The following is a 23398-nucleotide window of genomic DNA, read 5'->3' on the forward strand; positions in this document are numbered from 1 at the left end:
TCTAACCGGACAAAGGAGTGAGACTAGTGATGAAAACGGTCTCCCCTCCCCTGCCTCCTTGCACCCAGAGTGAAGAATCATCCAGTGAAAAAGAGATAGTGAATCAATTGGAATATGAGTGATATTTTAACCCCAGGGAGAGGGAGAAAGAGAATGTGTATTATAATCCTATCATTACTTCTTTGGACTCTGGTGCCTGGTACCCTATAAAATGTGGAGGGTGGGAGGAAGGATGCAGAGATGGACAAATTAATGGGAGCCTCTGGGCCTTGGGGCTGGTTTCCCATTCTGAGCTATTAATGGAAGATGAAAGACTCACACACTAAAGTTTTTCCAAAAGGAGAAAAAAAAGAATGAAAAAGAAAGCCATAGGTATGGCTAGGAAGCCAGTCTTCATATCATTCAAGGGAAAAGAGCCCAGGGATTATCAGATTTGGAATTAATTTAGACATTCTTCTTTTTTTTGCGGGGCAATGAGGCTTAAGTGACTTGCCTAAATTCACACAGCTAGTAAGTGTCAAGTGTCTGAAGCTGGATTTGAACTCAGGTCCTCCTGAATCCAGGTCCAGTGCTTTATCCACTGCTCCACCTAGCTGCCCCCAGGGTTTTTGTGTTTTGCCATTTCCTGCTTCAGCTCATTTAACAGATGAGGAAACTGAGGCAAACAGGGTTAAGTGACTTGGCCATGGTCATACAGCTAGTGAATGTCTGAAGTTAGATTTGAATTCATGAAAATGAGAGTTCCTGACTCCAGGCCTTGTACTCTATCCACTGCGCCACGTAAGTGGGGGTAGGAAGATAGAAAAAATAATCCCTAACCTTCAGGATCTTTTATTCTATATGGGGAGATAACATGTTCATATATATATATACATATATACATATATATGTATATAGAATATAGAAAATCAAAATATATATTAGTGATAGATAGAGGGATAGAGATGATGGGCAGGGAAGAACCCTGTGATTTCTTTGACGTTGGAAAGTCTCCAGATGAGGAAATTCCCTCTACCAATTCAGGTCCTTGCCTTCTCTGCAGCTTATAATTGTAGTGTTCCTGAGATATTAAGCAATGTGATAATAATAACAACAATAAGCTTAGCACAGGTCTAAGCCTGTGCCTAGGCCACAGTAAAAGCTTGGCAAATGGTTATCAATTGATTATCAATCAATTAGATTATTCAAAATAACTACCTTATTAATATAATGTCGTATTTAATAGATTATCGTATTTCATAATATAATATAATAATTTGCGGTTTGCAAAGCACTTTGCATCACTGTTGATTATTATGTCTAATCATGTTTGCACACAGTTGTTTGCATATTGTCTCCTCTACTAGACTTTCTTTTGCCTCTCTTTGTATCCCCTGCATTTAGCATGGTGCCTGCCACACAGTAGGTGCTTAATAAATGTTGATTGACTGCCAGAAATAAATTGATAGAATCCATCTCAGTATTGTTTGTCATCCTTCTAGTTCCAGTATTTTGCACAGTACTAAGCATACAGTGGGTGCTTAATAGATGCTTATCAAAGGAACAGGCAGGTAGATAGATGAGAATCCCCGAGCCGATTTTGCCTTCATTTGCCCAGGTTTGTTATCGTTTTGTGAATTCTTTTATCACTTGTCTTGGAGGTGCCTCCTTGTCTAAATGGAATTCAATTCTATAAGCGTTCAGTGAGTTCCTGCGATGAGTTGCAGATAAACAGATAAAATGACAACAGCAGCAGCAGTTCCTGTCCTCAGGGAGTTTATGCTCTACTGGGGAAATATGATGTACTACGCAAGGAAACAAACAAGTCTCTCCAAAGAAATAGGAAGTGATTTTAAGAGGGAGAAAATACTAACAGTGGGGAGGCAATCAGAAAGGTGGTGGTGGGGGGGGGGGAATCCCTGAGCCGAAGGAGAAAGTGTCTCTTATTTCTTCCTCTCCTCCATCAGCTCCGGAAGTGAGAAGGGGCTGGCCCTGGGTAATGTCTTTACGGTAACGAAACACTCAGTGCCAAATTCTTCCTTTCTCTTTCTTTCCTTTTTCCATATAAAATGCCTTGCTTAGTCCAAGCACAAAGATCCTCACAGGAGAAACGTAGACAGATTCTGGCCCTGGAAGTATCAAGGGCTTAATATCCGAGTGTGTTAAGTGGGCCCAGAGGAGCTGGGATGATGCCTGCTCACAGGTTATTGGAGGGGGTCGGGGTGGGAGGCTCCTAGAAGGTGGTTTTAATTTGCCTCTGGGGTCCACTGGTTCTACCCTAACTCTTCACTAGACCAGTGAATTTCAAGATGTCTGCAGAAGATTGTACTCACTGGGTCCCAGAAAGAGTTACAGGACATAGGACGAATAAGCAGAGTTACATATAAGCGTATGGCATTATTCCAGTGCCATAGTCCCTGCCTTCAAGGAGCTTACAGACAAGGAAAATAATAGCGAAGGCAGCTAATGTCTGGGAAAGGAGGGGCTGAATTTGGAGTCTGAGGATCTGGGTTTGAATCCTCACTCTTTCATTTAGTTCCTGTATGACTTTGGGCAAGTCACTTGTCTGGAGTCTCAGAGGCTCCTCCTTTGTAAAATGGGGGTGATGAGCTATGGGTTTTAACATTGTGAACACTTAGTGCTCAGTTTCCTTCTCTGTAAAATGTTTGTCTGGTTTCTTGCCCGTGATAGCTCACATTTATACAGAACTCAGAGGTTTACAAAAATCTTTTCTCATGATCCCACAATGCAGTGGGACACAGGTGACTAGTACTGAATTTGGAAACAGGACTGGGATTCAAATCCTGACCTGTCACTAGTTGTGCAACTTCAGGCAAGCACCCAAAGCTCTCTGGGCCCCCATCCCCAGGTCTGCCAAAGAGGCCCCTTCTCGCTTGAGCTCAATGATCTCAGACGTTGAAGGTATCATTCGTCCTATTTTACAGGTAAAGGAGCCAAGGCCCAAGGTTCAGGGGCCTGTTCCTGTGGCCTTGGGCCAGATCTGCACCCTGGCCTCCTGGTTCATGGCCAGTCTAACAGTCTACCAGGCTAGGATACAGGCAATAGGGAGCCATTACTGGGGACTGCACATAAGAGAGACAGAGAGAGACAGAGGCAAAGACACAGAGACACAGGTGGAGACAGAGAAGACCAAAAGTCAGAGAGAGAGAGAGAGAGAGAGAGAGAGAGAGAGAGAGAGAGAGAGAGAGAGAGAGAGGGAGAGAGGGGAGGGAGAGAATGGGAGAGACAAAGACAGAGACGCAGACTAAGAGACAGAAAATCAGGAGAGAGAGGAGATGGAAGAGACAAAGAAGAGGTTAAGTAACAATGGATCTACCCTGGGATCTCAGCACCAGGAAGGGATTTGACTAGTTAGTGCCATGAGTTTTATGGGGCAATAACGATTCCTTTGCCAACTAGGCTTAGATGGATGCTAGTCTGTTTTCTGTCTTTTATAAGCTTTTTAATAAACCCATTCTCTGTCTAAATGCTGTTTGTTAGCCGAGAGTGCTTGCAGGGGACTGGTGGGAGGTGGTGGAAAAAGAAAGATGCGCCAGATGCTGATGTTCCAGAGCCAAGGCCATTTATTAAGGAATTATTGAGCCACCCTTCAAGGCTGTGCATGGTCCAGGTGAGCCCAGCCTGATGGTTTAGAATCACGGGGGACATATTGATATTTCTAGATTGTTGGCATTGAGTGTTAGAGATAAAAGGTGAAATGGTCCCAGAGTTATTCCCTGTGCCCTCTCTGAACCTCAAATTCTTCCTCTGTAAAATGAGAGCTTTGGAGGCGTGTCCTTCCAGCACCTAATCTGTGATTTCATACGTCACTTCAGTTTCTGAATGATAAAGCGACTTTTTTTCTAAATGTATTCCGTCTCTCTGTGAGAGACCCCAAACTGAACCTCCCATCTTGTAAGGAAGGGACATGGATCCTTGGAAACTTCCTGAACTTTGTCTTGATATAAAGGGTCGGACACCAAAGATTGTTTGCATGTAAAGATTTTAGACCATAGATCCAGAGCTTCTAGGGATCCCAGAGGTCAACATGTACAATTCACCCATTTTAAAGTTGAGGAAAACGAGTCCCAAGGAGGCCATGGGTCCTGCCTAACACATTGAGTAAACATTAGGCTTTCCCGAGATCACAGAGACAGCAAGGAATAGGCAGGACCCCTTTCACAAAGCCTCCAGTAACACAGCCGCTTTTAGAAGCTCACTTTCTTGAGTTGTTATTTGCTGTTAGATGGTCACCATGTGGCTTCCACCAGAGTCATTAGTCAGGAGGAGAAAGGATGTCTTTGGAGCCCAGTCTCCTTCTCAAAGATCACATTTCTGTTGTTTGCTGTGAGAGAGGTGGCCAGTATTCAAGAACGCAGATGAATGAATGACTGATGCTCCAGGCAATGGGGTCTTCAAACGGTTGCCGTGCAACCTATGAACTCTCATCCCACAGGTGTGCTGACAGCATAGGGATGGGGCCCCCTGAGAGCTCTCAGGGAAAGGGGCTTAGGAGGAGCCTCCTTCCTCAGGTCTGTACTATGTCACTAGCAGCTTGAGAAAGAGAGCGACTTTTCTGTTCAACCCATGAAAGAAAGCACTTGATGCTCTTTGAAATGCTGGTGAAATGGACTCCCTGCTTTCACTTGGGCAGTTTTATGCATCCTTTCATTTGTCGGTGACTTCATGCTTTGCACTAAGTAAAGGAATTAGGTTGACTTCAGCAGGTCCAGAGTGGGAGCTTCCCACCCCAGGGCTCCCTCAGTACTGTGTGGGTAATGTTATTTTGAAGCATTTCCCAGCAGGTCATTCCTATATGCTCAGTGTTGCCATCACCTTTTTTTTTTCTTCTCTAAAGTCCCTTTCCTCTCACACCCTGGACAGATGTGAGAGCTTGAAAGTTTCATTTATTCCAGACTCCGTTCCCCCACCCGAATTGGCTCCTGCTTCCTGTACCCTGGGCTGGTCCTTGTTCCCAACAGATATCCCTTTGCTGGTCCCCGCCTGCCTCTCCAGGCTCCTGCGAGAGCCAGCCCTGCTTCAGCATCATCAATGGCCGTGTGTTTGGGCTAACTCACAAGATGGGTGATTGGAGCCGCCTCTACAGCTGGGGTCTGTCCTGTGGGCGGTGATTTGAATAATCAGGAAATAAACCAACAAAGTGTTATCCCTTGGTCTCCGGATTTCAGGCTAAGAAGACAATATTCTGGCATTTCCCAGACAAGAGGAGTCTGTGGATCTGGGGGTATTTGTCCAACATCCTCTTGGAAGCCAGGAAATAATAATCATAATAATTGGGGCACCTGCCACGTGAACAAGAGGATACTTAAAAAAAATCCCGGAGCATTTGCTGACATTTTATTTTAGCCTTAGAGGAAGACAAGAGATGGCATGAAATAATGTTTTAGGAACTGGCCTTAGGGTCAAGAAATCCTGGATTCATGTCTTCTTCCAATGTGTAGAGGCTGTCACAATGGATAGACCCCTGAGGCAACCCTAAAAGGGTATAAAGAGATGCAGAAGATGCAGAGCTGTGGTGGTGGAGAGACTTTCACCACTAGGAGATCCTTACAATGATGAAATGACAGGTCTGGCCAAAAATGAGGGAGGGAGGGAAGGAAGGAGGGAGGGAAGGAGAGAGAGAGAGAGAGAGAGAGAGAGAGAGAAACACAGAGAGACAGACAGAGAGAGAGAGAGAGAGAGAGAAACACAGAGAGACAGACAGAGACACAGAGACAGAGACAAAGGCATAGAGAGACAGAGAGAGAGAAACAGAGACAGAGACAGAAACATAGACAGAGACAAAGGCATAGAGAGACACAGAGAGAGAAACAGAGACAGAGACAGAGATGATTAAGATACATAAAAATAAGAGGCTTTATTATTCTCATTACATAGATGAGGAAAATAAAGGGAAGCTAATTAGTAACTTTTAAAACAATGATTTATACTAGGCTCTAAGGAAATTAGAAAAAAAGATGAGACACTGTTTCTACCCTGTGCCTGGTTTAGGGAGACAAGGAAACCAATCACACAAGACAGCAGGCTATGTGGCATATTAATACTGTTGAAGCCCCTGGCATCCCAGAATCCCATAATGTCAGAGTTGGAAGGACCCCAGTCCAACCGATACCTGAAAATAATCTCTTTAATCGCTTTCCCATCACGTGGTCATCCAGCCTCTTCTGGAAGAACTCTGGGGAGGGGGAGCTCCCTGTGCACTAAAGTCGCTTGTGCACTTCTGCAAGGAATGGGGACTCACTGAAGCTTTCCCCCCCCTTTTCTTTGTTTTGAGAATGGAGTATCATGTTGAAAGCATGGATTAGAAGCAGGGGAAACCAGGAGAAAGGAGATTGGAATTGTCAAGACCTGAATTAACGAGGGCTTTAATTAGGATGGTGTAAGTGGAAATTGGCAGCTAGATGGCGCAGTGGATAGAGCGCCAGGCCGGGAGTGAGGAAGACTCACCTCCCTGACTTCAAATCCAGCCTCAGACACTGAATAGTTTGTCACCCTAAGCAAGTCATTCAACCCTGTTTGCCTCAGTTTCTTCATCTGTAAAATGAGTTGGGGAAGGAAATGACAAACCACACTAGTGTCTTTGCCAAGAAAACTCCAAATGGAGTCATGAAGAGTCTGATACAACTGAAAAACAAAAACCAAGTGGGAATTTCAAAGAACAGGATAGATGTGAGAGGAATCACAGAAAGAAAAATAGACCCAATAGAAATGTTAGGCAAATTCCCAAGGTCTGACAGTGCAATAGAATTAGAAGAAGGATCAGGGTCCAGGCTCCTAACTGTTCCAATGTTGCTCTTCAGTTGGCTTATGTTATTGTCAGTTATGACATTACTTGTATGAGAGCCGGGTACCATGGAGCCAGAAGCAGAGGTCGGGGGGATCAAGGTTGGCCAGCCTGGGTGCTCCCTAAAATAAAGGCACCAGGAGGAGCTCAGTAATGGGGGGAGGGGCCAGTGTGGTAGAGGCCCTTGCCACTGAGTGAGGGTCCAAGGGGAGACTGTAACTGGAAACCTAGAAAATCAGAAGCACAGTGGGGAGGGAAGATGGGTAAACTCTACTCCACCGGTACCCATGTAATGCCCCCAAACCCAGAAGGATGCTTCTAGACAATTGGGTGTGCCCTCTTCAGGGGATCAACTGAAGGGCGGTTCTTAGATTTGGAGTCTAACGACTTCCCTTTACAGACGAAAAGACCAACACCCAGAAAATCAATGTGACCTACTCATGGCCAGATGTGGCCCAGAGTACCACGTGGTGAGGAGGCACAGCCGGGATGCTATTTGTACCGCTGAAGGGCATGCTCACATGGGTGAGATCACAGATCCATGGAAGCATTAATGACGGATATCTAGACCAGATTCTGCAGATGGGCAGTGAGACCGGAATTAGACAACAGGATGAGACCAGACTGGATCCCCCTTGGGATAATTTCCAGTGCTTTTACTGACCCCAAACTGTTGGGCCCATCCATGATGATGCTCTCTGGGTTAACATCAGCATTCTCTTGAGGATGGTAGGTGGCTGTAAATCACCAAATACCCCCCATCTCTTAAGGCACATAGTTACAAATCACCCAAAGGACAGTGGAAAGACACGTGCTGGGCAGATGTAGGTCACGGCACATTACCGACTGTGCTTTGCATAGGGAAGAAAAAGGTTTCAAAATAAGATTTAAGGATAAATCGTCTTTCTCATGTTCATAGGTGAGCATGGCCATAATGACATCACTATTAATAACAATAATATGACTAATAATTGGCATTTATAAAGCTCTTTAAAGTTGACAAAGAGCTTTATAAATATCATCTCATTCGATCCTCACACCAACCCTGTGAAGTAGGTGTTATTAGCTCCATCTTACAGATGAGGAAACTGAGGCTGGGGAAGTTTAACTGATCTGCCCAAGGTCACATAGCTCCTAAGTCTCTGAGGAAGAATTTGAACTTAGTTCTTCCTTATTCCGGTCTATCCCTCTATCCATTGTACCATAAATTGTCCCCAAAGATTATTCTTGGTAGACATCTGTCAAAACCCAGGAACCTGTGGGGCCGACACTAATTGTGAATTGTGACAATGCATTCTTCTTGTTGTTCATACCTTTCCTGACCCCATTTGGGGTTTTCTTGGCAAAGATACTGGAATGTTTTGCCATTTCCTTCTCCAGCTCATTTTATAGATCAGGAAACTGAGGCCAACAGGGTTAAGTGACTTGCCCAGGGTCACACAGCCAGTTAGCATCTGAGGCTATATTCGAACTCAGGAAGATGAGTCTTCCTGACTCCAGGCCCGCTGGTACTCTATCCATTGCATGACCTAGCTTCCTGCCATGCACACAGTAGGTCTTTAACAAATATTTTTAACTGAATATAGTAAAGTTGAATTGAAATGAAATGTCCATCATTGGAAAGGAGCAACTCTTGAGAATGTATCTGTATTTAAATTATCATGGTCTTCCCCAACTGCATTCCAGTTTTGGGTTACAATGCATACAATCTCCTTGTTCAAAAAGATGTCTCTTCATGACCGTGAGCATTAGGTAACTTTTACTTTTCTGCATATGGCCACTCTAACTTTCTTGAGAGAGATTCCTGAGAAGTATGCTACTTTTCATTGAGGAAGAATTAAATTATCTCAGTAATTAGTAGGAGGGCAAAAACCATTGCTGACCACACAGGGTCCGCTGGTGCTTTGGACAAAGCATTTTACTGCCCGATAAGCCCAGGGCCACACCCACCTTCACACCAATTGCTTTCCAGTAGGATTGTATGTCTGTGAAGCATGGAATGCCACGGTTTCCAAAGGTCAGTGAGGAGATGCATTATGGTATGGACAGACTGCCCTGTATCAGCAGGCATTATTCAAAAGAAGTAGCATAAAATATATCCAAGAAAGAAGGACAAGCAGGGAGAGATAAATGATGGATAACCTGTGAACGTCACCTATATGCACAGAATGTCAGGAGACTTGGGGAAAGCCCCTGCCCATTGAGTGAATCCCTGTGCAAGATTTCCATGAGGACATGGGTGTGAAGGGAATAGATTGAGAAGGCATGAATGGGTGGCATCTCCACCCGGGGAGAGGGTGCTCACATCAGTGAGGCCGCAGAAACACCCAAATATCCAAGAGACGAAGTGCCTGAGAAGGGCTAATAACTCTTCAATAGAATTTTACCAAAATCACAGGATCTCCCCGTTAGAAGTTACATTGACCTGCTGAACTCAACCTTAAAGGCCCTCTACTCCTACCCATACCTAAACCAAGATTAGCTCTCTAGCATCTCTGGCAAGTCATCAATCTAAACTTTGCTTGGAGTCCTCCCTCTAGTGATGGAGATTCGGTTACAATGGTTCCAATGGGAGAGGGGATAGCTTTCATCACTGGAAAGGTTCAAATCTGCCTCTTTCCAACTTTTACCCAATGACTTACCCACGGTCACATAGGTGGTAACTAGCAGAGGCAGGATTTGAACCTGTGTCCTCCAGCTCCAGAGTCAGAACACTTTCCATTGTACTATGCTTCCTCCTCCTAAGTACCACGTTTTCAAAGTCATTGCTATCATGGGGTGTCCAGAACTGAGTTCAATACTTCAGATATGAGTTGAGTTTAGCAGAGAACAATTGGACTCTCACCCAAGCTTCTAGAAGCTGTGGCTGTCTTTATAGGACCTCAAGTCTCGTCTCGCCTGAGCAGTAGGATGAGATTTAGAGGAAGCTGTGATGGCAGATTCTGTTTCTTTGGAGAGAGGGAGCCAGGAAGAAGACTTTCCGGGAAGAGAAGGAAGACACATGAATGTCACAATCCATACAGAATCTGAACATGCCGGGATGGGCAGGACCTTGGCCATGGTGCCAGGGGAGTGTTTCTCACAGTCCAAGGTGGCTGCTGAGAAGATGTTTATTGTTTTTCTTCATTTTACTGCTGGTTTAAATGAATAGCTATAAAAGGGTTATGGGAATAGTTCATTGCTACATTGCCTTAAGCACAATGTTAGGAAGAGCCAGAGAAGATTGGGGGTGGGACAGGGTGGAGGATGGGTAATGAGCCCAGGAAGATGTGCTACTCTGTTACTCTATAGACTCAAAGATGTATTCTCACCCTCAGGGAAGATTGGCTCCCTTTAACCAAACTAGCGCCATATTGGTGTAGGTTAACTGAATGTTATCGTGGTCTCCAGGCATGTTACTGTGGCTTCCTTTTCCCCAATTCACAGCCATGTCCCTGTTCTGAAAGTTCACCATGATGGCAAAGCTCTATTCCAAAGTAAAGGAGAGATTGTATGTGTGTATATGTATGTATGTATGTGTGTGTTTTAAGTTTTCCGCAAAGTGTCCTTTATGTCAAATTTCAAAGCTAGAGCCATTTTCAAAGCTCTTCGTGTCAAGGGCAAATGGCCTTGTAGAGAAAGAGAAGGATGTTGATTTTTAAAAATTTCACCAAACTGCTTTGAGGAAGGAGAGAAAACCCACAATCCTCCCTCCCTAATCCTAATCTCTCCTGCTCATTGTAAACCTGTCTAGAAATGCATGTGTAGGCAACATGATCTTAAAGCCGAGGACCCTTTCCTAGGGCTCAGAATCAATCATTCCAAAATGAATTAAGAGCACATTCCCAGGCCTTTAAAGGTGTGAAGTTAGTGGTGATGACATGGGACCCCAAGTGGGTGGAATAGGAATACTTTTCTTGAGATCACAGCATAGTCCCAATTAATCATCTTTTAAAGTACCCATGAGGGGAATATGATAACTTGGGATGTTTTTTGTCCCCTGTCCATCCCATTTACAACAAAGGAAATTATTTTCACAACAAAGCTGAGTACAAATAGGGTTGTCACCTTTCCTGTTGGCAGCAATCCCAAGCCTGGGGGTTAAAGGGATAAGGAGTTGACACACAGAAGAATAAACTTTGATCAAGGCTCCCCCTTCTAGCTCCACATTTCGGGAAAGCACTGGGTCATTCTAGAGACACTCAGGTCCAGGGCACCAGGTCTTAAGTGTTGACAGTCAATTCTGGGACTTTCGAAGGTAGATGGCTATAGCGAAAAGAGCAGTGACTCTGTGGTCAGAGACCCTGGTTCCAATGCTGTCTCTTTATAACCAGCTCTGTGCCTGTGATCATTCAGCCTTCCTGGGCCTCAGTTTCCCTCATCTTTAAAACAAAAGCTTAGGACAAGATGACCTCGAAGGTCTCTTCCAGCACAAAAATAATGCCTTTCCTAGGTCTTTTCATGTCTTTGTGCTGAGGGAGGTTGGGGACTGACAGACGTGGGGGTAGTTTATGCCTCCCCTTCCCCTCTCCATATATAACTAACCCTGTTGCAGCAAGTCCTCATCTATAGAATCTTCTACTTCGTGCAGCTTTAGCTAGAACTGGACTTCAAAAGATATTTGAGTGGTCCATATATGTAAGGCGTGTCTCTAGGTATGAGAGTAGGGGGGACATGCAAAGAAAAACAAGAGGGTAAGATAGCTTCTCATGTAAAGCTTGCATCCCTTCAAGGGAGTCACCAGGATCATAGACCCAGAACTGAAAGGGATTTTCTAGTCTAACCATGAAGAAAATAAAGGCCAAGGACATTGATGACCAGCCCAAGGTCACAGAGATAGTGTCAGGAGTGGGATTTGAACAACCCATGTCCTGTCACTCCAGAATCAGTTCTAATGTCCTTTGTTCCTGTTCACTATTTCCTTTTGATCACCTCCCCCAAAACACTTCTACCTGAGAAGACAGTGAGTGCCCTTAGATTTTGTCCTTCCTTTTACTTAGAATAGTTTAAATATTGTTCACATCCAGTTTATAGATGTTTGCATCTGGGAAGATTTAAAATTCTCCATAGCTTCCCAAGCATCATTTAGATGCAGACAGCTCCAAGGTTGCACAATCCTGCTTGTAAATGAGTGTCAGGCTGACCCTGCCTCTTCATTGGGAAATCCATCTCTTTTCTACTCCTCAGTGATTAGAAGAAGTTTAGATTGGAAGATAGTACTCGGGCACCCTGTGGGAATCAAATTTATTTTGCTGGTATGCCCTGAGTCTTCACTTTCATCTGTGGTCCACTTTTCTTCTTTTTTCATTCCCACACCCCCAAATTATAGTCAAAATATCTGTCTATATGTTCATGTACATATGGGTTTTTTGCATAATACATTCCATGTCCATGCATGCAGAATGACAATTACCATCCTTCATCACATCTTCCTCAGCATGCAATCAAGACTTATTTATTCTCCTTCTTCTCGTTGAGTGCACACCCTTCATGTTTTGGAACTATCATAAAAACAGAAGGATTGTGGGAAGAGAAGATGGGAAGAAGCCAATGGAAATTTATGACCCTTCTGAACCAGGTGGTTTAGAGATGAATGAAAGATAGATTTTTCTTACCTTCTTTATCAAAGGTATAAGGATTCTTCAGAGATGTCAGTTGGATTGGGGTTCACTTTGCATCCTTGGGAGTCATCTTTGGAGGTGATGTGTGGGAGGCACTCAGGAAGCTAGGTAGGGCTTGAAGAGATGTCAAATACACAAATTTCTGGATGAGGGCCTGAAGCTGACTGGGTGTTCATTTTCTTATACTCGGTGGTCACAAGTATATCGCCATCCAGTTCAAACCATTTAGAGAGAATTTGACCAAAGCAGAAACCATGTGTTAGGATCTCAATGTTCATCTCATCCAGCTTCCCACCCATGGCTAGAAAGGCTTTTACAAGCCCCAACAGATGGTCATCCAGCCTCAGACACTCCAGTCACACAGAACTCACTACCTCTTAAGACCACTAATGCCATTTCTGAACAGACATTTTCTTGTTGTATTAAGCCAAAATCAGCCTCCAGGTAACATCTATCTACTTGTTTTACTTCACTCCTCTTCTAGCTGCACTTGATAAAATATGGTATAACAGGGTTTAAAGCAGAGCTGGAAGGTCACTTTGCCCCAATGACCTTATGTTACAGATAAGGAGACTGAGGCAAAGGATTCACTGAACAGTAGACAGGTAGCTCGAGTCAGAAGAGGTAGTGAGACCCAGAGCCTCTCACTCAGATTTTTGTAGAAAGAATGTTGTCTATGTATGGGTTAGATGATCTCGTCCCTGAGGTCTGTCCCTCTCTGAACTCCTTTGATTTTGTGAGTCCAAATTTAATCCTTTCCCACTGCCCCGACCTTGAATTCCCAAATCTTCTCTTCTTTCCCCTAAACAACCTCAAGTCCAGCACTTACTAGCACAGTACCTGGCATATACCTTAAACACTTCATAAATGAGTATTGTATGTCATCGATTAGTGTGTTGAACAGAATATTAGCACCTTATTTAATGGTGTGCTTTAGAGATCTCAATCTAGGCTTGGCATGTATCCATCAAGCACTACATTTGAGGCACAAATCTATTTGATTGTACCAACATTTCCACCATATTTATTAGTCTGATAAAATAGGGGAGTTTTGTAAAAATAGTTTTTGGTAAAAAAAGAATCTGGGTAAAAATTTACAAATTAATCTGGTAAAAAATAATCGGGTAAAATCAGCCAAGGAGGCTGATGGGAAGAACAGTGTTCACAGCTGGAAAGGGAGATTGAAGAGCAGAGTGGAGGCAGGAGAAGTCGAGGAAACATGGAAGATTGTAGAGAGGAGAAGGGCCCTGGTGTGTGGACACAGACTCATGGAATAGAATCATGAAAAATTGGGTCCTTGTCTGGCTCACTGACCCCACTAAAGAGTGACCCGCTTGGGCGGAGCGCTGCAGTTTCCTTCAAGGTTGTTGGTGCCGGGACATGGTGAAATTATTCTTTTTATGCTTCCTCCCCTGGCCCTGCCTCCCTGATCTTTGGCACGCTGATTTTTTTTTTACCCTTGGCGATTTCCTGCTCTCTTTAAACTTGGTTTGTTTGTTGTCTGTGCTTTTGTAATGAGTTTTATCTCCAGATAAAGATAAGCCATTTTTTTTATTGCATTCTGAGCAAGTGTTTGCCATAAACGAATGAACCATGAAATGGGAAAGGAGGAAAAATAATTCATGGACCAATAGCCCTAGTCGAGAATACTCCCTCCCTCCTTCCTTTCTCCCTTCCTCCTTTTCCCCCCTTCCTCTCTCACTTCTTCCCTTCTCCTACTTTCTCTCTCCCCTCCACCTCAACTCCACATTCTCTCTTTCTACAAAAGAGAGACTTTACTAGGATGTCACGAAACTCTAGGTAGGAAAGAGATATAAACTAATGCCTCCAGTTCAGTTCCACAGGTATTTGTTAAGCCGGCACTGTGTTCGGAGACACATGTAGAGACAAAAGAGTGAGACGAACACTATCTTCAAAGAACTTACATTATTCTCTGTAGTACTGGATTTTTTTTTTAATGACAACACACCCCATAAATGCACTTGTCTGGTATTCTGAAACAAGCTTTGGTTGGGGTAGGGGTGAGAGAGGCCAGCATCATATCATCACATCTCAGAATTTCAGATTGGGAAGGTGAGGCCTGGAAGTGAGTCCCATCTCTGTCCCTTTCCTAACAGCATGAATTTAGACTTATCTTTTGTGGGCCTCAGTTTCCTCATTTGTAAAATGAAGAGACCAGCTCCTCTTGAAGGTCTTCCCCTATTTTAACAATCTGTGAGCCCATGAGAATCCTGATTTACTTTTGGACTCAGGAAGGACCTTTGAGAAAACCTATTCTTCATAAGTACTCTTTAAAGAAAAATGAGGTCGGATGACTAGCCCAAGTGTGTTAGTGCCAGAGCCAAGATTCAAACCCAAGTCCCTGACTCCCACTCATCTTCCTTCTTCCTTCCCTGTGGTTTTCTATGCTGGAAATTCATAGGATTATAGATTTGGAGTCATGAGGACCAACCCCCTCCCCCTTTTACAGATGAGCAAAATGAGCCCTACAGATTTGCCTGGGGTCACACAGCCAGTAAGTGCCTGGGGCAAGATTCAGACATCAGACCCTGGTGGAGACAGCCCAGGACCCTGACCCCTAGGAGCCTGGGGAATAGTAGGGTTTTCAACCCAGTGTCCTGTCCTTGGGCCGTCTTCCTGGGAAGTGGCTTCAGTGGAGAGGCAGCCCAGACCAACCCCTACATGGGTTGCGGGACAGCTACTGAAGATGGAGAAAAGAAAGCTCTGGTCCCTAAAGTCATTGGCTTGTCCAATGGTCCGACATCAGAAAAGAAGCTGATTTAGTCAGTAGATGTGGCATTGCAGAGGGTTGGCCATGTCCTTTGGCCCTTGAGGCCTTCCTTTGACTTGCCGCTGAAGCCTGATGTTTCTCCCCAATAATGTGAGTCCCTGGGGGGCAGGAATTGGCTGACTTGTCTATTTATAGCCCCAGTGTCTAGTACGGTGCTTTGCATACAGTCAGCACTAAATAAAAACTTCATTCAATCCTCTAGTCCAACCTCTTCTTTTAACAGACTCAGAATAGGTTGGCTAAATGACTTCCCCAAGGCTGTGTGGGTAGTAAGGAGCAGAGGTGAGATTCAAACTCAGGGCCCCTGATGCTGAATCCTGTGTTTTTTTCCACTATGTAAAAATGGTTTGTTGAGCTGGAGGTGAAATATCACCATTCTTACCTGTGCAGACAGATTGTGAGCTGAAAAGAGAGTAAATTTGAACTTGAGGGACAGTTTCACATTCAAGTTATAACATGCTATTTTAGAAAGAAGAGTGTCTTTGTTATGAAGGAAATGACAGGGCTTTGCCTCCAGTGCTCCTGTTTATTCTGCTGAGAAATATCTATTTTTAATGGTTTCTTGCCTCTGTGGTGAAAAAGGCAAATTGTATGTGAAGGGGGAAGAGGGAGGATGGCTGGGAACCCTGGAACTCTGGGTTCTGATGTCATCTCTGTGCTGCTGGTACACATCAGGGAACTAAAGAACCTAGCCGGGGCCAACCTCAGCAGCTCAGGTAGCCTTTCCTCTGCCCTTGGTCAGAGCCATAAACTACATTGCTAGAAAGAGTAGAAGCTTCTACTTCCATGGTTCTGCCCAGGTATTAGAGATGGTTCCATTTTTGTCTTTGTATCTTCAGTAGGTGCTTAATAATTGCTTGTCAGCTGATCGATTGATGACTCAATTGATCACCAGTCATTTGTTTAAGAGCCTATTAAGTGTAAGTACTAGATGCTGGGGTACCTATGCAGAGTGGGCCAAAAGTCACAAAGGGGTCTGATGTTTTAATAACTTTTTGATCATTATTTTTATTTATTTCCTATATACTATATATGATGCTATGGTACTGTAAATTAAAAACCAAAAGTAAAGGAGTTATTAACTATTGAAACTCCTCTGTGACTTTTGTCCCATCCTTGAAAAGCTTACACACTATTGGAAGAAACAGCCTGTCCAAAGGCGGTCATTCTTTCATTTAGGTCACAACTAACTCTTGACTCTTTGGGACCCCATTTTCGGGTTTTCTTGGAAAAGATACTGGGGCGGTTTGCCATTTCCTTCTCTAGCTCTTTTTTTTTTTTTTTTTTTGGTGAGGCAATTGGGGTTAAGTGACTTGCCCAGGGTCACACAGCTAGTAAGTGTCAAATGGCTGAGGTCAGATTTGAACTCAGGTCCTCCTGAATCCAGGGTCGGTACTCTATCCACTGTGCCACCTAGCTGCCCCTCAAGTGTTTCTTTATCTTTATCTTCAGTCATTTTTCTTCATGATCTCGGCGGCACCAAAACAGCGAAAACACTTTGTTTCTCTTCTTCATGTCTTTCCTCTTAACCCATCGCAACAGCCCCCTTGGCTCTTCTCAGCCTGGGGATGCTTCAAACAGTCCTAGAGGGAGCCTTTGGGCTGTGTGTGTGAACACCCGCACCCACGCATAGACACGCGCACGTGCACGTGCACCGCCCCCCCCCCACACACACCCTGCTCAGCCCACAATTTAAGCCAGGTACCCAGTTTCCATCTGGCCTCCTGACAGCCCAGGCAGTCAGCCTTGAGAAATCAGAAACCTTGGGAAAGGTGCAACGTGATGGACACCGGCACCCCAAAGAGCACGCATGTTCTCACCATCACTTAACACGCAGTGCAGGAAATCCCTGCTCTCTGCTGCAGAGCAGAGCTGAACCAGCTCTCGTCCTCCTGGGGAGTAACACTGGCTTTCCTCTGTGCTAAGCCTTAAAGTGTTCTGGCAGATCTTTTCCCCCACTAGCAAATTGGTAATGACGCACCATTCCCTCCATCTCCCCCCCCCCCACTGCCTTATCAAACTGCTTCCCACCACACATACACACAGTTTTCTCAGTCCCCATTGGCTTAACCTTGACATGGACTGCCATAGACTATAATGGATATAGTGTAGTTTGTAGAGTTAGCAGGCTTGGGTTCAAATCCTGACCTGGCCACTTGCTAGTCCTGTGACCTCAGACCAAGCACCTAATCCCTCTGAACCTCAGTATCCTTATCTGGAGAAAGAGACAGGGAGAGACAGAGAGACACAGGAGGAGATCTGTTGGGCAGTCAGTCCAGTAAAGCTTTGGGACCCTTCCTCAAAAGAATGCTTTTAAAAGCATAGAATAAAATATACATAGAAAATAGATTCTATTGAAACAGTTAAAAAATAGATTTTTAAAAAACCAAGTTCATAGATCCAGGCTAAGGAGACCTATTATAACCAAAGGGAGGAAAGGATCAGAGGTCATAAGATTACAAGTTATAACTATAGGGCTGGCAGTGTTTTCAGGAGCCGTTTTAGCCAAATACTTCATTTTACATATGGGGAAACTGAAGCATTGGGAAGTAAAATGACTTCTTCAAGGCCACATGGGCAATAAGTTGCAGAATGAGGATTTGAACCAAGGTGCCAGAACTGTCTCTTTCCACTATATTACAGTATCTTTGCTAAAGAAAGCTGGATACTGCTCTACTTACAAATTGTCCAATGTTTAGCCTATTGCTGACACATAGGGTGACCAGAATAGATTGCTCATTGATGTGACTTGTTTTCTGGACTACAAACAAACAATAATAATCAACTTTCTACCCCAAGATTTTCTTGAGAATTTCTCTCTCAGGGCAGCTAGGTTGTGCAGTGGATAGAGCACCAGCCCTGGAGTCAGGAGGACCTAAGTTCAAATCTGCCTTCAGATACTTGACACTTATTAGCTGTGTGACCCTGGGCAAGTCACTTAACCCCAATTGCCTCACCAAAAAAAAAAAAAAATTAGAATTTCTCTGCCTACTTGGCCTCAATACAGACAAAGTCTCTTTTCTCCCAATCCCTTAATTCCAAATAAACGCCCCACACTTCATCATGCTTGGGGGCTCTTACTTCAACCCTCCAAATGTCCTTAATTCTAACCATGGGGCTACTGTACCCATTATTTCTGCTTGCCGTCCTTCTCTACTTGCTGAGCCTGCAAAATTCCTCCTCCCGTGGCCAGTCCGGTGGCTTCTCTATGTGGTCTCAGGACCTGCCTAACCAAGTTCAGCAATAGGAACTATGAGAAACTATGTCCTCACAGCTTTTCTAGCTTGGCAGAAGCTTGTGCTCCACCAACATGGCCCCACAGAGCCTGGGATTATTTCCCCATAATGAAAAGGTGTCATAAAATGATTTGGGGGGAGGTTGACTGACCAAGGGTTTGTTCAAAATAAATGTAAAACTTTGCACATGAAGGGGACAGAGGAATGCAACAGGAAGTGCACTCAGTCTGGAGTCAGATTCCAACTCCATCCACTTAGCGAAGGCTTTCATTTCTCTTGGCCTGTTTCCTCATCTGTAAAGTGAGGGGATTGGATTAGTTGACCTCACAGTTCCTTCCAGATTTGATCTCTGACATGAGGGCTTTACATGACTTAGATCTTTGTAGTTGGAAAGCCTAAGGTGGTGTGGCTGGATCTGTGTAGCTCTTAGACAGTACCCGCACCTTATTAGGTATCCATCATCCACCTTCTCCGGGCTCTTGGGCCTCATTACATAACCGCGCCATCCTGTGACCCAGAGAGGTGTCAGTTTCATGAAATGCCATCCGTGCTCTCTGTGGGCTGGACAGAGAACACGGACAGGCCAGCGTGCTTGTCCTTCAAAGCTGGCTGCAGGTTTGATGGATTGGCCAACCCATTAAATCATAGAGCTGGGAGCTTGCCACAAGAAACTCACTTTCCAATGCGGTATTTATCATGCCAAGTCAGAGACGTGTGTACTAGATGTCTCTGATATAAATCTCATGTCAGTGTGGCAGCAAAGCGATTAACAAACTTCCAGGTATTTTCCATATGTTTCCTACTGTCAGTGAAACCAGTTGTATTTCATCCTGACCCAAATGGGTAGTGCTAATAAGATGTACTGGCTCAATTTTGATAACTCTATCTGGGGGACACTGTGAGAGTCCTAATTTTGGCCCTGGAGACCATGAGCACAGAATGAAACATTAATTTCCCTCCTTCTTCCTCTCCTTCTCTGAGCAGACTATCCCAATGCACAATGCAGTTGGCGGAGCGATGGCGGGGCCTCATCAGCTGGGCACCACTCGGATGCCCAACCATGACACCAGCGTTGTGATTCAACAGGCCATGCCCTCCCCCCAGTCCAGCTCTGTGATCACGCAAGCACCTTCCACAAACCGACAGATCGGGTAAGGAGAGCTTGGAGGGCAACTCCACATGGGTCTTCATGTTGATTTTGGTCAGGGCCTTCATTGGGGGTAAATGCTCATGGCATTCTTTGTCCAACTCCTCGGGCAGGCCCTGACTGAAGTTTTAATTCTATTCAAGAGAGTTAAAGCTGTTTTGGTCACAGAGAGATATTGCCAAGCAGGGGACTGGTAATAAAGTGATGCTTTTGTCGATGTTATATGTATTCCCGGATTTTATAAGAAATCAGTCTGGCACACGATTTCTCTGAGGTTAAAGAGAAATGTACGGATTCACCATTCCAGACAACTGAGTGTTGATGCATCATAATGGCACCCGTACAACCCTCCCACCCACATCCAGCCACCCCCAGGGAGGCCCCTCAGATCTCTTTGTTCCCTGGTCTTGTGCCATTGTTACAGCTTCCTTATCTCGGCCAGCTTCTCTGGGAAGGTAGGACACATCTCTCCTGATATCCTGATCCTTTGGGGAATGGACAGAGAGAAACAAAATATCATTTACCTTTCTCAGGCGTCCTGAAACACTTTTTTTATAAAGTGGTAGAAGGGGGCGCAGAGCTTGGAGCCTCATGAGACTCAGTGACCTGTAGGATGTTTAGAAAACGGGGCTGTCACAAAAGGGTAGGGCTGAGAGAGTGTAATATGGATTGACGATACCCCAGGGAGATGACCCAGCGAAATGGCCAAACCTGCTGGGTGGGGATGGAGAAAGTCTGGATTCCAGTGCCAGCTCTCCCACTGACTCACCATGACTGTGTTGTGTTGTTTGTGGCATCTCACCCCTTGGAGCAGCCATCCATGAAGGAAGGCGTAGGAGATGGCGGGCCTGACTTTGGATCCTACGCTGGGCAGCCCGGTGTTCTCTCTGCCTTGTGACATTCATCCTCCCCACCTCTGGACCCACCCGCCCTACTACCCTGACTGATGACCCCATACACACCTATGTCTGGGCTGAACTGCACTCCTTGCCAATATGCCGATTTAACCTCTCAGTGCCTCCATTTCTCATTCTGAAGGACGGTGGTAACAGGCTCTTCTTTCCTATCCCACTTGGATAGGAACATTAAAAAGATTTAAGAGTTTGGGAGTTGTAGGTTAAGAGATTTAAATGCCCTCGAATTTTTGTTTTGTTTTGCTTTAGATTTTACTTTGGATATGTAATGCGTCCAGGAGTACAAACATTTCCCTCCCCACTCCTCAGTACCTCAGGGTATTATTCTATACTACCTGTGTTTGGGGGGAGAGCAGGGTCAGACGTCACCCACTCTCTGCATAGTATCGGTCCCTCTAAGTTCATAGCCTTACTTGAATTCTTAAGAAGAAAAACACATACATGAAGAATCCCAAACTTGGCAGTTTGCTAATATCACTATGTATGGAGAATGATGAATACTATTTCCCAGAACCCTCTGGTAAGATGGTGAAAGGCAGATTGGTATCATGGGGCTATACCAGATCAGGCGGGTTTGCTGAATAGAGAGCGAGGGGCCGCCGCCACCTCATTTGCCGGTGCTGTGCCTCGCCCTCATCCCCCGATGTTTCCAGGGCGACCCCTCCTCACAGGGGCACAACCTCACAACCCCATATTTCTCCCATTCTGGGAGGATGAGCCTTTGTCCTTGGCATCCATCCGTCGGGACGAATATGTTGTGACTCGTGAGGGAAGGCAAAGCGCCGTAGTTAATGACTACCCACCCATTGGCCAGGGGTACCCTGGAGTTTCCATTGAGCATCCAGAAAATGAGACTGTCCGGCTGAATGCCTGGCTTTGTTAGGAGAGGCCGCGAGGCCGAATGAGCAAATGCTTCTCCCGTTAAAGATGTCTTTTCTCCCATAAAAGCTTTGGGAGCCAAGGCAAGAACCTGTAATCCTTCCAGGGTGGGGTGCGCTCATTAAAGGCGGGCAAACGCCTCCATCTCAAGTGACTGTTTCCCGTAGTGGCTGGGCCCATGGAGAAACAAGTCCGACTTATGTCAAGTCATTATAATTATTTTATTTTTCCTTCCAGGGGGGGAAAGAAAAGAAACGTAAATTGTGCTGGAGTTTACAAGCCATTTTACTGACATTCTTGTGCCCCACCCCCGGCCCCCCCAGGTCTCCTGCTATGCACCCCCAACACCCCGAGAGACCCTCAGCTATTGTTGCTGCATAGCTTGAGCAGCTCAGGCTAAGCACAGGCTCAGTCTTTCAAAGGACAGCAGCCTGCTCTGGACTGGATGGGATGTTGCTGAGAACTGGGCCCTGAGAGGCCAAACTTGGAGGTCTGTTGTTATTGTGGGTCTCTGGGAGGCATGTGTAAGCCTCTTCTCCCTAAGTGAGTGGCTTTGCTCCTGAGATTACGTGACCTCCTGACCAGGCCTGTCTTGCAGTTTGCTCCTGGTCCCCGGGGTGTTGTGTTTCTTCCCTGGCACATCCTAGGACATAATTGCTGCTTTGGGGATTCTGTCTCCCTGCCAAGCCTGAATGGATGTGGTCCCTTCTTTCTTCAGGCTATGTCCTTCAGAGCCTTGGGCGCAGATTCTGAGGGAGACACGCTGTCATTACCCTTGATTAGTGCTTGACCTGTTCCCAAACCTGGTTGGAATGGCCACTGGGGATCAGTTGGGAGTAGCACACCTCATTTCACCAGTGGAGTCAATATTGAGATCTAGGTGGTTTGGAGGGGAAAAAAACAACAAAAAACAACCCACAGGGATGACTTTGCTGCCTTTATTTCCCCAGCAAAAAGGAAATGAGCACTTATTTTAAAACATGAGTTTCCTCTAGAGACTGTGTCTTTAAATGAGCATTTGAAACTGCAGATAGCTTTTTTATTTTATTTTTTTTGTAAGACTGCACAGAACCCATATTGTAGTAATATTCTGATTTTTATCACAACCTCAAATATTCAAGTGTCAAAATCTGGCCAAGCCACCTGCAAATGTTTGCAATGGCGACCAGCCAACAAAAACAGCAAACAGCAATGAAAGTCTCCATTCAAGCCCAAGACTCAGAGCTGTAATCCAGCCACGGAGCCTGGCATCCACCTGTGCCCACGCACGGCTCATTGCTGCAGCCGAGGGGCGTGGGCACAGCTGGGATTTGGGGCCAGAGCTCATCTCCCTTTCTCCTGCCCCTCCTCCGCCGCCCCAGTCTTCCCCAGCCCCCTGATTCTGGTGTCTACCCTGCTTCACCATTTCTCCCCTTCTCTATGGGGGCTTAGGGAGGCTTGAAAGAGAAAGGAGTGATATTGAATGAAGGCCTGGAAAGTGTGATTAGATGTCCCTGTCCAAAGGGGAGGCTTGCTGGGACAGTTACAGAGACGTTGCTCGTGGGCCTCCCATGAGCATGGCTACTGAGCAGGCCCCAAGCCAAACCAGCCCCGGATGGGGGTGAAAGGCAGAACACCCTAGTTCTAATAGTCAAAGATGCCTGGGGGACCTGGCTCATACCCATCACTTCTCCAGCCTTCTGGGCCCAGGGCAGAGCAAGCAGGGGTGTTCTCACCGACATCAGTGTGCAGGCTGGTATGAATACCCTAGCTGTATTTATGTGGTCAGGCTGTCTAGAGTAAGACTGAGAAATAGCTCTGGAGCGTGGGAGGGATCCTCCAACTAGTAAGTGCCCGTGCCAGCTCTGGGGCCAGGCAGGGCACCTTTGGCCAATTGTGCTCTTCGGTGCAGTGTTGAGAGAGTGGTACCACAGAAAAAAGAAGGGGGAGAAAAGTGGGACAGAAGGGGGTACAGAAGGGGGTGTTGGTTAAAAACACATGAGAAATAAATGAAGGGACGAATAAAATGAAAACAAAACATAAAATAAAATAAAACAAAAATATATGC

General features: G+C 45.3%; 1 protein-coding gene across 1 annotated transcript in view; it reads left to right on the forward strand.

Moving 5' to 3' along the window:
* Positions 1–23398, forward strand: part of CREB5 (cAMP responsive element binding protein 5) — a 420900-nt gene that overhangs the window by 81221 nt on the left and 316281 nt on the right. Inside the window, exon 4 of the mRNA XM_043965167.1 lies at positions 19396–19562. Within this exon, the coding sequence (XP_043821102.1) occupies positions 19396–19562 (167 nt within the window). The remainder of the gene's footprint in view (positions 1–19395; positions 19563–23398) is intronic.

This window comes from Dromiciops gliroides, chromosome 5 (genome assembly GCF_019393635.1).
Source record: "Dromiciops gliroides isolate mDroGli1 chromosome 5, mDroGli1.pri, whole genome shotgun sequence".
Classification (NCBI taxonomy): Eukaryota; Metazoa; Chordata; class Mammalia; order Microbiotheria; family Microbiotheriidae; genus Dromiciops; species Dromiciops gliroides.